We start from the raw sequence: 17010 nt of genomic DNA, 5'->3' as shown, positions 1-17010 counted from the left end.
TGTTTAAGCAATCCAATAATATGCTGCTGATACGTTAACATATGAAACTGGCAATTTAAGGCCCTGATGGCCAATGTTGCAGAGGTGTATACCTTCTTACCCCATCTAAGCCGGGCCCTGGAATCTCTGTCAGTGGGGGCAGGATTTTTGGCAGTAGTAGTCTTAATGCCCTTGGGTCCCTGTGAAATGGTCTCAGGATCCGCAGTAGGATTTTTAGAAAGGAACTTGTGAGAATGAGGAACCCTGTAATATCTATCAGGTTTTCTGGGAGCAGGAGGTAAAGAATCAGGGGCCAAGCTAGATTCCGAAAAGGCACTGTCAACAATGTCCAGCATAGGAGGGATAGCTAAAGGCATGTGTTGGGGCAGGAGTAAGAAATCTCTAAGCCTCTTTTTAGAATCAGAGTAATCCTGGCTTTCCCAGTGAAAATGCTCCCTAAGAGTATACAAGGTTTCACCAAAAGAAAAATCTTCTGGGGGAGAAGCAGAGGGAATAGAGTCCTCTGCATCAGAATCCTCATAGGTAGATAAGGGTAAATCCTGGTCCTCTGGGGAGACAGAAATTTCAGAATCCTAGTCAGAAGTATCATAAGCAAATTCAGTCCTAGGTCTCTTAGAGGGGGAAGGTTGGCTTCCCCTGATTAAAGTAATAAGGTCTTCTGCCATTCTAATCATTTGTTTTTTAGGCACAGAGGCCTGACCATGTGGTCTGGGCATCAGTTTCCTAGGCATGCTTCGAGTTTTAGGCCTTGAAGAAGATAGCGTTGGTTTAATATGCAAGTCAGTAGGCCTGAATACACCCTTAGAAGCCGGTGCCTGCACAGCGGCTATGGACCCATCCAAGGTAGAGAAATCGCAGGTTCCCCAGCTGAAGCATCTCACGGCATACCGGACTCCGAATGGGTCTCAGTAGAGGCCTGTGAATCTGAAGTAGCGGGTATCAGGGTCTGCTAAAGCGCCTCACTGAGTACCGGCGAACTGGCGACTAGCTTAGAAGAAGCGTCGTATGCAGCTTTGGACCTAGGCGGCCCGTCTCTGTCTTTATCTTTGCATTTTTTCAGAATGTCGGTAGACGGGTGGCTTACCAAAGACATATCTGGATAATTGAACCGAGTACCAAAATATTTAGAAGCGAAAATATACCAACAACAGATAGTTCGTGGTTTAAATAAGGCACAAAACCGACAGTGAGGTACGTCGTGGTCAGGGCCTAGGCAAGGAATACAGTACGAATGAAAATCTTTATGAGGTATTTGCTTTCCACAAGAAATACAATTATTAACTTTTACTGACATCAGTTTAGGGCAAGAGACCCTGCAGTAGTAAAAGTCTTTGGTATACTGGCCGGACGTTCAGGTTGCCTAGGTGGGGAATCCCTGATGTTATGAATACTGCAACATGGGAATAGAAGGACATCCATCAAATCCAACACAGAAATTAGACATTGCTGCTAACTGAACCTTAATGGTAGATGAGCTCATGCCTTCTTTAAAGAGTAAAGCTAAAAATTCAAGCATGTTATGTATTGGAACTGAGAAAGTATCACTATGATTTTACTGTGCCCGGTAAACAAATCTTTTCCATTAACTGTACAGAGTTTTCGTGTTGAAGGTTTATGGGAAGATAAAAGGATATAGCGGAAAGGCGAAGAGAGCATAGGTTGTCTGGCTATTAATGGAATTCGAGAAACCAGCACATAAGCTTGAGGTTTGAGATGTCTGGGTGAATCATGCCTCTCGCGGGTGAGATAGGAGGTCTGGAATTGGATCCAGAATCCCAGGCTGGTAAATTACATGAGGCCATAGGAAGGGAATCAAAACCTTTCAAGAACAGTAAGGTGCAATGAGAATGAATTTGCTCTTTAACATGGCAGCTTTCTGCAGAAATTTCAGAATTAATGGAATTGGTGGTAGACATAAAGCAGACCAGGAAGCCATTTATGAAGTAGAGCATCCCTCGGTGATTAAACTGTAGGGGGATTATGCAGAGTACCTGCTGCATTTGTTGTTTAGGGGAGAAGCAAAAAGATCGCAGCAAGGCTGGCCCCACTGACAAAAGATCTGTGTGACTTTTTTGTTGAGAGACCACTCATAGGTTCACAGGTAGGTACTAGGCTATTGGCCCTAGGGCCTATATAAGCCTAGCCAAAAAGGTACCCTGGCCTTTGCCACTCAAGAAAATTATTTTCCTGTGCCCCTGTCGAGCAGAGCCACAGAGGTGATCCCCGGGGTGAACTTCCTATTTCCCATCCAATCATCAAGATTTTTTTTGAAGAGTGCTAATGAGGAGCTTTGTTTGATATAGATAGGTAGTCTGTTCCAGAGTATGGGAAGTCTCCGGGACAGAAATCTATCCCGCCAGCATGTTCTGTTTATTGTGGTGACAAGGTTTAGGTCCCTAGAGCATGTACCTCGGAGGGATTGGGATTTCTTTAAGTGGAGCATGTCCAACAGCTCTGGGTTTGACATAGCTTTGTATGTTCGGCAGAGATCACCTCTGAGTAAGCAATATGCGATGGAATAAAGCTGGAGTTTTTTGAGACAGTCTGCGCAGGGCATCTGTTTGAGGCCGGTAAACCTCTTTGTGAGGTATTTCTGCGGCCTTTCCAGTTGTTGTACATGTTTTGTGAGGTACATACCAAAAGGGGCATTGTATTCTACAATGGGTCTAATAACTCTTGAGGTAGAAGAATGTACCTGCTCAATTTGTCTGCTATCACACTGAACTTCCCTGGAATAACATTGCAATGAGAAAGCAGATGGATGAGAACGCCCACTGCCACACTGAGTGCTTTCCGACACAAAAGGTATGATTTTGTCCCTCCTTGTTTGTTGATGTACCAAACTACTGACATATTGTCTGTGCAAGTTAGCCTCTTCAGGGGACAAAGTCCCTTGGACTGTTTCTGCCAGAAAGTGTCCCACCCCCACTCCAACTGTTATGCACCTGTGGTCACTATGGCCTTCGGCTGAGGCAGAATGAATGGAGAGCCTTGTAGAACCTGATCTGATCGAATCCAACACCTGAGATCTATCTTGTATGACTCAGTGATTCTTATTCGTGTTGACATGTGCTGGTGATGGATAGACCACTGTGTTGCTAACATCCATGTGGAGTCTGGTAAGAGGTACTAAGGTTATTGTCACTGACACTAATCCTAGAGCCTAAGGGACTAAGCAGGCTGAGATCTTGGTACTGGAATTTTTTTTCTCACCTGTAGTCGGACTGTCTGTACTCTTGAGACAGAAAGAGAAGCTATCACTGACTTCATGTTGAAAATTGCTCCTATGAATGCTAAATTTTGAGTTGGTTGTAAGTGAGACGTGTCGTAATTTATGGTTATCCCCAGATGACAGCAAATCTGGAGCACCTGGTTTCTTGTCCTTATTAACAGATGCCTGGTTGGGTCAGTTGTCTAGATATGGAAACACCTGCAATCCCTGCAGTCTCAAGTGAGGTGCTACTACTGCCATACACTTGGTGAACACCTTGGGGGGCTGTGGTGAGGCTGAAGGGTAGAGGTCTGAAATGGTAGTGTACTGGCTCCCAGCTGGAAGCGTAAATACCTTCTGAATTGTCTGTTCATCTTCATGTGACAGTATGCATCCTGAAGGTCTATTCAGCAAATCCAGTCATCCTTGCCCCGAAAAGGGAGAATGGACTGAATCGTGACCATCTGAAACTTTATGTGCCGAACTGACTTGCTCAAGTTGCTGAGACCTCACCTTCAGCTGCATGCAAAATGAGTCTCATGGATGAATTCAAAATGGACTGAAGGGTGGCCAGCTGCGAAGCCACAAATGACTGTGCCTCTGCAGAAATGGTTCCGGAAAGGTAGGTTGAAAGTTCCTTGAGCAAATCCATTTGTAACCTTGTAAAATGTGCCAAACAGTTTAGCAACTTAAGGGCAAAGGTTGAAGGTTAGAAAAGCTTCCCAAACCTGTCTATCGCCCTAGACTCCATGTTAGAGGGATGAACAGAGGAACTCTGTTCAGCAAGTTTCTTCTTGGTGGCTGCCACCACAACCATGGTATCCACAGGCACCCCTTTAGCCCAAAACTCCTTCTCCCAAGGTGGAGCTAGAATCCTGTCTGGCCTGTTGGGTATCGGTTCAGTTGCGTCATGCTCCTTCCACACCTGCCAAGAGACCAAATCAATGAGTTCACTGGCGAGTGGTGTAACCCAGGAGGTAGATGGGATAGCTCTGAATGCCTCTAGAAATACTGACTCCTCAGGTGAATGGTTGCAGGGAGTCCAACCGTCTGTTTCAGGATCTCAAGAATGTCTCAGAATGAGACGTCTTCTGGAGATGATCGTGGGAACCCATCACCTTCTTCGAGTCCGTATCCTCAGTGACGGACTCTTGTGGAGAGGCTACGTGCCTCCTCTTACACTTCCTCAGGACCTCCTTGGTGGAGTGTTCCTGGGAGGTGTTAGAAGAGACTATAATACCCTGTTGGGTAGTCTGGAAGTCTCAAGTTGGCTGCCCCTGTGGTGTCAAATAATGAAGCTCTAAGCAGAGAGACATCTGGGAGGTGATCGGAAATCCGAGGGGGTTTGATTCATCAGTCCTATCAAAGCAGAGAAAACCCTCTTCACAACCTCAAAGGCTGACCACCCTGGACAGAGAGAGAACCTCAGCACAGAGAAGGCAGGCTTTTGGACTGTTGTCCTCATCCCGCCACAAAAGCAGTCTCCCACAGGAGAAAGTCAGAGCCGAGCTATCCAGTGCCAAATACCCAAGGTGCAGAGATGGCTCAGAAAGCCTTGGAGTCAACTCCAACACCTTGGATTCAACATGGAGGCTTCGGCTCTGAGAATCCTCCAGATCCGAAAAAGTTGGAGCCGGGGCACTCAGAGTCAGCTTCAGATTCGACAAAAATGTTATCCTGAGATCCAAGCCTACCGCAACTGGAAGACCCAGGTCCAGGGACTCTAAAGCAACCAAGAGAATCAGGGAAGGAGTGTGGGGTGGAGTGGCTGATGGATAGGCCACCTGACCTGAACTGGTAGGTGCTAATAACACAACCATCTGCATCTGTGCCGAGAGAAACTTCCTCATCACCCGATCCACATCCTCTTCAGTCAAACTCCTAGATGAATGAGATGATGTCAGGGAAGGGGATTTTGCCTGGTGACCCTTTAGGAAAGGGGAAGGCATCCTAGAAGACACAATACTGACTGACGGTGACTACTGGGTCCTAGGCAAAATTATAAGATCCTTAGTAGTCAGATATGATGTTTTTTAAGTCGGATCTGAGGATGTCGTATCTGACAACCTCTTTCTTTTCAGATCCAAGGGGGAAAAGGTATGAGGCCTCTTTGAATCTGATTTGGACCTTTTCTTTGAAGGCTCGGAGGATGGAGCCAAGGAAGTTAAAGGAGCAGGAGATTTCGACTCCTTAGTCAAGATGACTGTCACTGCTAAAGTAACACCCCGACCCCATGTGTAAAATGGGAAAAAGGGGTTGTGGATGGATACATGGATGGATGGATGGATGGATGGATTATAAAAGCTGCAGTGACTGTGTTGTTACAGCTGAACATTTAAGACTGAAATGTCGACAATAGTCAGCATCCTTAGGAACTCAACAAGAAAAGATGCTACATGTTAATGCAGTACAAATCCTACAATCTAATATTTTAGGACGTGTTTTTTTTTTGTTTTTTTTTTTTAATCAAAGTGAAAAGCAAACATGATAAAAGCAACAAGTTTCTGCACTTTGTTATGTCTTAGCTGATCATTTTGGACAGTTGAAGCTACTACAACAGCAATGGAGAACAAGGTACAGATCTTTAAGTAAACCAAACCTACCATGTGAAGTAAACACCTATATGCTTGCTTGGTGTGAAGAATCTGGCTTCAGTAAAGCTGAGTTGGCTGAAATAGTTAACCAGCAATGCAATACCAGCTTCATTTCTGCTGGGAGTACGGCAGGCCTGCACAATAAAACCAGAACAAAAAAACAGAGTATATAATTAACAACATGCACAAAACAGAATGAAAAAATACTGCATTGCTATAAATCTTAAATTATGCAGCTTTTGTTTCATAAGTAAAGAAAATATACAATTGTGTATGATACTTGCTCTTTACAGAACTACAGACCCATTAGTCTGACTAGTCTTACATGCAAAGCCATGGAAAGAATTATCATGCAAATGAACAGAGACAGACAAGACCTTCAAACACTGATCCATCCCAGCACGGCTTTGTCAAAAGAAGGGCATGCCTAGTGAACTTATTTGAGAAAGACACCAAGGCAATGTATGATGGTAAAGCAGTGCATGCTGCATACCTTGACAAGATTAAGGCATATGATACAATACCCCACTCGGGCACTGTTAGCAAACTTACAGAATTAGGCATAAACCCCTATATAACATGCTAGATAGCCAGCTGGCTCACAGATGGACTCAGGAAGTTAGGATTGGTGAGACCACTTCCTCGAAGAGCCCTGTCACCAGTGCAGTCCCTCAAGGCTATGAGTTGGGCCCACTACTCTTTGCCATCTACTTCTCAGAAGTCAAGACCATTGTCAAAGGCCTTTGGCTGACCAAGTTTGTAGATGATTGCAAACTGAGAGCAGTCACAGAATCCCCCCAAGACACTAGAACCTTACAAGACGATCTAACACAGACAAATTATTGGTGCCAAAGCCACAGCTTAAAACTCAATGCCAAGAAATGCTTTATAAGACCTTCTGGGAAGTCAGCCACCCCAAAAAACTACGTCATCAATAAAACACTCCTAAGAGTTGACCCATTAGTCAGGTATCTGGGGTACATGTAGACAGTAGCCTGGCCTTCAACCAACATGTACTCAAGACAGTATGAAAATCCTTCCATGTTGCTCAACATATAAGTAAATGCATGGCATCTAGGCCCAGGAAAGTCACTGTACCACTATACTTGGCCCTCATCAGACCCATCACTGAGTATAAAGCCCACTTTGGTATGTACCTAACCAGACACTTGCAGCAACTGGAACGTCCATGAAGGTTCCTTCAAGAAGAATACAGGGCATAAACAAAATGTCCTATGCAGATCACCTCAAAGCCGTATCTCTGTACTCAGTCTCCTACAGACTACTGAGGGGTGATCTATGCCTGGCATACAAGGCATCCCCGGACCCCATTCTGATGCTTGTACATCCGCAAAACAAACAGCATGAGAACTACTAGATCTAAGGACTTAAATTTTGCTTGCAACATAAATAAAACATGCTGGAGAGACACATATGCATTTCAGAGAATTTCCTTTCTCTGGAACAGGCTTCCCATCCATATGAAATAAGGTCCATTCCTAACCCTATTTAAATGTAACATGGACCATTGGATGGGAAATCAAAAATCCTCCTCTGGTCTGGCACCCACATACCTAATGGGCAGAGGCAGTCAATAAATCATGTTATAACCAACAATCACCCGCTATATAAATGTCTAAAACATAACCTGTAGGACACATTTGGGTTGCACGATTAGGCTTATAAAGGCCCAGTGGTCGCTAGCCTAGTATACACCTATGAATCTATGAAATAAATGGAAACTATTTATTAAGTGAGCAGTGAAACCCCAGGAGGTCCACCCTCTTGGCCACTTGATCAGATGAAGCCCAGCACCTGGGTGAAAACAAAAAGCCTCTCCAATCTCACCAGTCTACATGATTTTTTCCTTTCCAAATTCATGTGCTGGAATCAGATCCCATGACCTCTACTATTCCTTGCTTATCTCCTACACCCACCCCTACTTCAGAGTGACCCTGAACCTTCCTCCTCTCTCACTAAAACCTAACTGACAAGTGCATCACACTTGGGGAGAGGGATATTGCTTTTATTCAAACTGCTGGAATGTAACTTTAGCTCAGCATTGTTCAATAAAGAAATACAGTTAAGAAGCATTGTAACTCTGGCATTAACACTGACTGAAGTCTAGAGCTCTTGAAAATTGTAGTAGAAAGTTCCTATCTTTCACTTTACTGGCTTTTAGTTTAACTGAAGTGTGTTTTTATTTTTAATACCTTCACTGAGGCAATTTAATGGTATTTTATACTTTTGCCAGTACGAATGGTTCATGAGAATATGAACTTTAGTGTCTGCATTAGAAAATACAATTAACAGTGTGTAGAAGACAAAATGGAATATCTCCTGCAGCTGCAGTGAAGGAAAAATTAACTTAAAGAAATGCTACTCCAAACAAGACTAGGAAAGCTCTAAAGACACTACTAGAAGAACTAGTACACTGCAATTCAGTGGAGAGATTCAAGGATACCAATGACAATCTGAAAAGGGGGTTGGGCAAGGAAGTAATAGTTGGAACTTTCAAAATAAATATTTGGACAGCATAAATGCAGTGGCAGGTGTTGCTCTTAGTATCTAACTTAAAGTCTCATGTTGAGGGTGCACAGTATAATAGATTATTTTAAATCAATGTGGGACTGCAAACTAAATTATTTACTTGATCTAAAATTATACTGAATGTAGTAATATCACTCAAAAGGTAGGCTGCAACGCCTTAACTCCCATAGGTGACTTTATGCCGTTCATTTGCAGTGTGAGGGTGAAATTAAAGAATGGTCAATCCATTACAAACAAGTCACAAAGTAATACTGACCATGATGGCAAGCACTTGAGGAAGAATGAGGAATAACCTGGCCAAGCTTTTACTGATGATGCAATGTATTAACAATTAGTTGCATGGGAGGAAAGAGAATGTGGCCTGCTACCAGAAACGTAATACCTGTTTGTTAAACGAACAGGCCCACTGGACACAATCCTTTTCAGGGGCAACCTGGAAGCAATGTCCATTTCAAACAGCAGGCAAAAGAAAAACTGTGAGAATCAAACCTACAACTACTGCACAGCAGCACATTGTCTTAAACCTCTTCAAGAAACTGCCGGACTCATGCCAATACAACATTCATGCAGAACCTGGTAAAAACTTCTTTACATACTATAGGGTCAAGGAAATACGGTATGCATCAATTTACTTAAAACACAAGTTCATTCGAAAATCCACAGAGTAAATCAAAATAACAGGCATACAGCTTGCACTGAAAAACAAAAAGGCTGTCTTTTAACTTGTTAACATCTATGTGGTGTGGAATGTCACACCTCTGGCAGCCAACACAGATCCTTGAATTCCAGAGCATTTTTTTTTGAAAATTCAACCTAAAAGCATAAGGTAAACAAATGTCAATATTTTGTGAACAATAAAAGTTTTTAAAACTGTGCAAATAGCAATGTTATCAGGAAGAAGAATTCTTTACAGTGATAATAGTCAGTGCATTCATAGTCTTTCCAAAAATACTATAAAGCAGACAAACTCAGAATTATATTTTTTGCTAAATTTTCACAAACAAATTGTCACATCTTGGATACTGTACAATCTAGGCATATGTTGTTAGAAAAAAATAAGATGTTATGTGATCCTATCTCGCCTACATTCTGTACTGATGGGTTCGGAGCCGACTCGGCACGCTATACTATAGAGCGAAGTCTCTAATTGGCTGAGCTATTCTACATCCCAGGATGCACCACCACTACTTCCCCAGATCTCGTTTGCCGCTTCATAGCAATAGACGTGGTCTCGACTTGGCTGGGCTAAGTACTATTTACTGACTGATTTTCTGTCAGAAAATTTCTAATTTTTCACCCAAAAGCTGTTTTAACAGCTATTTGTCGTTTCTCAGTGTTTTTTTGTGAAAGTTTGTGTAGATTTTGTTAGCGCTAGGTTCCCGCCTTATTTAGTGAGGGGTTTCCTCGCGCTCTACTTATTTAGTGTGTCATACCAGGTATTACTTAACTTTTGTGTAGTAAATTTTATTTTTTTCTAGTGTCAAGGTCCCGTTTTAGTTAGATGGGCCTTGCCCTCGCGCTCTGCTAGAGCTGTGTTGTAATTCTACTTGTGGGCCTATCCTGCTTAAGTTAGTGGGATTTGGTACCTTATAGTAGTTTTCTTGTTCTGTTTGTTGAGTGTGTTTTGTAGAGATGTCGAAGGAGCACAGGCCTTCGGGTTTTAAAAAATGTACCAAGTGCGGGTACAAGATGTCAATCACGGATGACCATTCGGTATGTGTGTATTGCCTAGATCCTAAACACCTTCAAGAGTCGTGTAGTGTATGTCACGCTTTTTCTTCTCGTGTCCTCCAAGAGAGGAAAAACAAATTGATATTGAAGGGGCTCATCACCCCTTCTTTTGAGGAGGCTTTATCTTCTTCCCCCTCTCCTTCTAGGAAGAAGAAGTCTTCGGCTCCGACCAGTCCGTCGGAGCCGACAGCAAAGAAATCAAGGCAGGCTTCTCCGTCGGCTCCACGGACTTCGGAGCCGAGGTCGGAACGGTCTGCCTCTGTGCCTCCAGCCTCGACTCCTCTGTCCTCGGAGCCAAGCGCTCGAGCATCGAGAGGTGTGTAACCTTCTTCGGCTCCAATGGTTTCGGAGCCGAGAAAGGTCGCACACTCAGACTCTTCTACCTCGGTGCCAAAGTCCCCGTCAGCTCCGAGGGGAAATTACTGCGCTGGTGGAATCTCCCTCGGCACCGATACTACTTGAGACTATTCTGAGCCGGTCCCCCAGTCTTTCGGAACCGGCGGAGAAGTCAACTCGGGCCCGATCGGTCTCTTCTCGGTCCTCGAGGATGTCCGATTCGGATATTGACAGGGTGCTTCAAAGGCTGTTTCAGTCTCCAGTCTTCCAAAAGTTAGTCTTGGCTCCAGCCCAGTCGGCTCCGGAGCCGATTGTCCACCCTGTTGTCTTGGTTCCTCCTCCAACAGCCTCTGCACCGTTGGAGTCGGTGCTGGTGGAGCCGGTGGAGGTTTTCGGGTCGGCTCCGACCCTTACTCCAACCCCGACGTTGGGGTCGGAGTTCGGTACATGGACCTCCTCGGTCGGCCCTGGGGGTGACGCTTCGGGTCCGATGCTTTCGGTTCCGAGCCTCCCTCTCGGTGCGTCGGCTGCGGGAGTGCCTTCTACCGTTGTGGCCTCGGGGGTCGGACCTTCCCAGGGCTCGGCGGGTCCGGCCTTCAGGACCATGAGGAGTGCTTTAGCCAAATCTTCCTTGGCTACCTCCACCATCTCTCCAACACCTTCCCTTGGCATGGAGACTTGTTCCTTTGTTGTCCCCCTGTCTCAAGACAGCGGAGCCCTGGGGCCTGAGGTCACCCCCATTGGGGATTCCTCCCTTCCTGGGGATCCTTCCGAGGCGTCTTCGGAGGAACCTCCCAGGAAGAGACAGTGTAAGAGGAAGCACGTCGACTCGCCTGATGAGTCTCTCACCTCGGACACCGACCTCGATGATGCGGAGGGGTCCCCCAAGTCGTCCTCGGATGATGTCACATTTGTGGACAGCTTCGAAATCCTCAAGCACCGAGGCGACTGGCAGTGCAAGCCCCTTCGCGCTGAGGAGTCGGTCTTCCGCAAGGCCTTCGGGCTCAGCCTTCCGCCTCCTGGGTGTCTCCGCCTTCGATGAGCTCCTGGATTTGATCTCAAGGGCGTGGGAGCACCCAGATTCTGTGGAACCGGTGCCAGCTCGCCCAAATAAATTTCTGTCAGCCCCCCCTGAAAAGGAATTCTTATCTAAAGGTGTGGCCGTAGATGCCCTGGTGGTGGTATCTGCTACCCAGCAAGATGTGGCAGAGGCTTCGACATCCGTCCATCCTCCTAATAAAGAGTCCAGGAGTATGGATCGGTACGGGAAGCGCACCCTTACTACAGCAGCCTTTACTTTAAGGTCTCTGAATTACCTGACGCACTTCACCAGACTTCAGAGGGATCTGGTCAAGGAGCTTTCAGATACCCTCTCTGGTAACCTACCTGAGCAGTTGGCCCAGACGGTTAGCTCTCAGTTGGCTACCTTGTCATCAATATCGAACTCGTCCATGAGGCTCATTTCATATGCGTCAAGGGCGAGTAGAGCGGCGGGTACAGGTGTTGCTCTACGGAGACAAGCCTGGCTCCACCTGTGTCATTTTGCGGAGGCCTTCAAGTCTTCCTTTGCCGACGCTCCCTTTGATGGGTCCTCCTTCATTGGACCCAAGGTAAAGGACACCTTGACCCGCTGTGAACAAGAGGGTAAGACTTTGACTGCCGTAGGGGCATGGTTTTCCACTCCCTTCCGGCCTTATCCCAAGGCTAGAAGAGGGGGGAAAATGTGGTTCCGCAAATCTCAAAAGACTTACCCCTCACAGCAGGATGATCCCCCTTCTAGAGGCGGGGGGGGGGGTATTTTTCAGGAAGACGCCGTCCCAGAGGCGGCAGAGGCCCCCACAACACTGGAGACCGCGAGTCCTTTCATGGCTCCTCAACCTTCCAGCATCCCTGAAGGATTGCCCGACTGCGCCGCTCCGGAGCCAGTCGGGGGTCGTTTTTCGAGGCACCTAAAGGCCTGGGAGAATATCACTCAGGACCGATGGGTGCTCCAGATCATTGCCGGAGGTTACAACATCCCTTTTTCTCAGGCCCCCCCCCCACTATGCCGGAAAATCCCGGACCCACCACCCAGTCAACGGGATCTCGCAGCCATCGAAATTTCAAAGCTGCTTCAAAAAGGAGTCATCCAACCGGTCCTCGAAGACCAGACCGGATTAGGGACTTACTCAAGATTCTTTTTGGTGCCAAAAAAAGACTGGGGACATGAGGCCCATCTTGGATCTCAGCAAGCTCAACCGTTCTGTCAAGAAGTCCAAGTTCCGGGTGGTCACCTTACAATCCATTCTCCCGCTGCTGGAGAAAGGTGTTTGGATGTGCTCCATAGATCTCAAGGACGCCTATTATTACATCCTGATAGCTCAGGCGTCCAGGAGACACTTGCGCTTCAGCCTGGGAGACAGTCATTTCCAGTTCCGTGCACTGCCCTTTGGTCTCACCACAGCCCCCAGGGTGTTCACCAAATGTTTGGCGGTGGTGACTGCTCACCTGAGAAGTCTAGGATTCCAGGTGTTTCCATACCTAGACAACTGGCTCCTAACTGCCACCTCCAGGCGTCTACTCTTACAAAACCTAGCAGCCACTATTTCTCTAGGCAACTCCCTAGGAATCACCTTCAATTGGGCAAAGTCTGTGTTGCTGCCATCTCAGCGCATACGGTTTATCGGAGTAGAGATAGACTCAAAGCAAATGCAGGTCTATCTTCCTACAGAGAGGATAGAAACATTACAATCTCAAGTCCGAGCATTGCTCTTCAAACGCTGAGCCCCAGCCAGGATGGTCCTACAACTAACTGTTGGGTTCCATGTCGGCTACCATTCTCCTAGTTCCCTTAGCAAGATTGCATATGAGGATTCTCCAGTGGCTCCTGTCAGTCCAGTGGTCGTATCAGGATCTCCCTCTCAGTCACCTCATTATGATCACGGAGACGTGCAAACAGGACCTCCGTTGGTGGCTTCTTTCCTCCAACCTGGATCAAGGGCGACCCTTCGTTCCTCCACCACCAGTGGCCACTTTGACTACGGACGCCTCCCAGATGGGGTGGGGGGGACATTACCTGGGCAGGTCAGTCCAAGGCAAGTGGCACCCCGACGAGAGTTCCCTTCACATCAACATACTGGAAATGAGGGCGGTGCTTCTTTCGCTTCAAGCACTACACAGTTACCTCCCCCAGGGCATGATTGCTGTTCAGTCCGACAACATGTCAGTAGTCTGGTACCTGAACAAGCAGGGAGGGACCAGGTCCTACCCCCTTTGCAGAGAGGCCATGAAAGTATGGGATTGGGCTGTTGCAACCAACCGTTTCCTGGTAGCAACACACATTCCGGGGAGATCCAATGTGATAGCCGACAGGCTGAGCAGAACTATTCTCTCCCCGCATGAGTGGTCTCTGAACAACAGAGTGGCAACTCAGATCTTCAGAAGATGGGGAACTCCTTGTTGCGACCTCTTTGCAACTCCTCTCAACACGAAATGTCTACAGTTCTTCTCTCTCACCCCAGTACCAGGGGGGATTCCCAAGGATGCCCTAGTCCAAGCTTGGCCCACCGGCCTACTGTACGCCTTTCCACCGGTTCCCCTTCTTCCCAGCGTGATCCAGAAGGCGATTCACTTGCAGTGCAAGATGATTTTAGTTGCCCCATACTGGCCTTGTCAAGTCTGGCTGCCTTTCCTTCGGAAATACGCACTGGACGGTCCATGGTTCCTGGACCAGGTTCCAGACCTCTTGATCCACCAGTCGGGACAGCTTCATCAGTCCCTTCACTCGTTGAGGTTAACAGCTTGGCTCCTCCACTTCCGACCATAGTCAGGAAACAGGTTTTGGACTCGGAAGTCATACATATCTTGTCCTCGGCCCACAAGAATTCGACTAAAAAAATGTATAACAGCAAATGGAAGAGATTCGCCATTTGGGCCCAACTCCGGGGGTTAGATCCCATTACTGCCCCGGTGTCAGAAGTTTTGAAATTTTTAGCTTCCTTATTCAATCAAGGTTCTTCGGTCTCTACCATTAAGGTTCAATTGGCAGCTATTTCTAATTTTCATGAAAGTATAGACCCACCTTTGATGAGCAATAAGTTGTGTAAAGCCTTCATGAAAGGTGCTGGGCTGCTACGACCTCCGATTTCTCATCCCGCTCCACCGTGGGATCTTAATTTCGTATTAGGTACTTTGACCTCTTCCCCCTTCGAACCGGCAGCAACTTGTGACTTGAAATTTCTTTCTTGGAAAACAGCCTTTTTGGTGGCAATTACATCAGCCAGAAGAGTTTTGGAACTTCAAGCCCTATGTGTCAAACCACCATACCTGGTTTTTCACAAGGATAGAGTATCCCTCAGGCCTAATCCATCCTTTGTTCTAGTTTTTGTCTTCAACAGTCATTGGAACTCCCAGTTTTCTTCCCAAATTACTCAGACAAAGCGGAGTATATCTTCCATTCATTGGATGTTCACAGGCAATTGCGTTTCTACCTAGATAGGACGCACCAAACACGGAAAACAGATCAGTTGTTTGTGTCCTTTTCGGACAATAAATTGGGCAAAGCTGTCACGAAGGTCACTATTGCCAAGTGGATCAGAGACTGTATCAGTCATGCTTACCTTCTTTCTAATAGAGAGCTTACAACCACTGTGAAAGCTCATTCTACAAGGGCTATGGCTACTTCGACAGCCTTTCATTCCAAGCTTGCCATTAGTGACATTTGTGCTGCGGCTACCTGGTCTTCTCCTCACACCTTCATTTCTCATTACAAATTGGATGTGGCATCTCGGGGGCGAGCTTCCTTCGGTTCCACAGTTCTCAGGAGTGTTTCCAGTGAGCCACCCAGGAATCAGGTGCTAGGGACGCTGTCCCATCAGTACAGAATGTAGGCGAGATAGGATCACATAACATCTTTTAGTTATGTACTTACCATAACTTTAGATGTTTGGGATCCATCTCGCCTACATTCCTAATAACCCACCCTCCTTCCCCCTGCCTTGGAGATCAGAAGAGACCGGACGGTTCAGTTTAGCCGTTTCATCTTGAAACACCTGGCAATGTTATTTCAACCGTCTATGACTGTGTGCATGTGTGCGGACAAACAAGATCTGGGGAAGTAGTGGTGGTGCATCCTGGGATGTAGAATAGCTCAGCCAATTAGAGACTTCGCTCTATAGTATAGCGTGCCGAGTCGGAGCCGAGGATCGGCTCCGAACCCATCAGTACAGAATGTAGGCGAGATGGATCCCAAACATCTAAAGTTATGGTAAGTACATAACTAAAAGTTATGTACTCACCATAACGTTCTGTCTGTGTTGTCCATTTTCATTCTTCTTCAATCTGTGGGTTTGGATCCAAATCTTGGATCTGACTCGGCCGCTTCTATAGCTTAGAATCTGACTCTTGAGCTCCTCCCTTACCCATAATGCCCCTGTCCTCCAGATTCCCTCAGATCGAGTCTGCTGCAGCTGAATATGCATAATACATACATGTAGATATAGAAAATTTTCATAAGATAGGAAGAATATAAAATCAGGATTTCAAAAGGAACATTGGTTTGGTTCCTGAAACACCTACGTAAATCTTCGCAGAAAGGACAGGGGGATGGAGGGGGAAAGGTTGAGGAAGAATGAAAATAGACAACAAAGATGGAACATTATGGTGAGTACATAACTTCTTCAACTGATGTTGCCATTTTCATTCATTCCTCAACCAGTGGGACAGAGTCCCCAGCTACATTTCTCTTGGGTGGCCTTCATGGAAGGATATTCTGGAGCACAGCAGAACCAAAGGATGCTCTGTTTCTGGACACAATATCCAACTTGCAATGTGAAACAAAGGTATGACTATTTAACCAGGAGGCAGGTGCAAAAACTAGAGATATGTTACAACAAAATTTCTCGATTTGCCACTAGTGCCAAATCCTCCTCACACCATTGCAATTCCCTTCTCTCCCTTGCTGGCTTGAACTGCCCAACCTACTTGACTTTCACCAATTAACCACAGTCCACAAATTAGTATTCCAACCCTCAAACTGCCCCGCACTATCCAACATACTACAACCATATTCCCCTCCTAGACCTTTTAGATCCTCTCACCAAAACCTACTTACCATTCATAAACCCAAGCACCCAGCTGGCCAGCTTATCATATCCTGTACCCTAGCAAAAAAATGGAACTCTTTGCCCTCCACCCTATGGACCTGCAATAACCTCAATAGCTTCAAATCTCAACTCCATTCCTACTTCTTCCTTAACAGGAAATGCAACTGCACTCTTCCTCCTTTGCATCTCAAACCCTCCACTCTCTTTACCCATGGCTAACCCCTCCCCTCCTAACCTCCTAACCTCTCCTCTCCTAACCCCACTCTTAACTATTAATTTGTTTCTCATAATAAATTATCTCCACCAGCGATTACATTATGTACTCTTTTCTCTTTAACTAAACTGTCATTCCATTGATTGTTACTAGACTGTAGATTGAACCATATCGTTTTTGTATATGTTTTTTTTATACTATGTATGCTCACTTTGATTGAAAAATGTATCTAATAAACTTTCTGTGGAGCTTTTCTCCCCGGGCCTCCACTGAAAATGGGCTCCCCAGCCC

General features: G+C 46.1%; 1 protein-coding gene across 3 annotated transcripts in view; it reads right to left on the bottom strand.

The window, feature by feature from the left end:
• The window catches only part of RHPN2 (rhophilin Rho GTPase binding protein 2), a 2376893-nt gene that overhangs the window by 1338370 nt on the left and 1021513 nt on the right, over positions 1-17010 (bottom strand). For all 3 annotated transcript variants that reach the window (XM_044081870.1, XM_044081871.1, XM_044081872.1), the window contains exon 6: positions 5815-5939. In XM_044081870.1, the coding sequence (XP_043937805.1) occupies positions 5815-5939 (125 nt within the window). The remainder of the gene's footprint in view (positions 1-5814; positions 5940-17010) is intronic.

Source organism: Protopterus annectens, chromosome 8.part1 (genome assembly GCF_019279795.1).
Source record: "Protopterus annectens isolate FY-2018-M chromosome 8.part1, PAN1.0, whole genome shotgun sequence".
NCBI lineage: Eukaryota > Metazoa > Chordata > Ceratodontiformes > Protopteridae > Protopterus > Protopterus annectens.
Note: the sequence above shows the minus strand (reverse complement) of the source record. Positions and strands in the feature narration are given on the sequence as shown.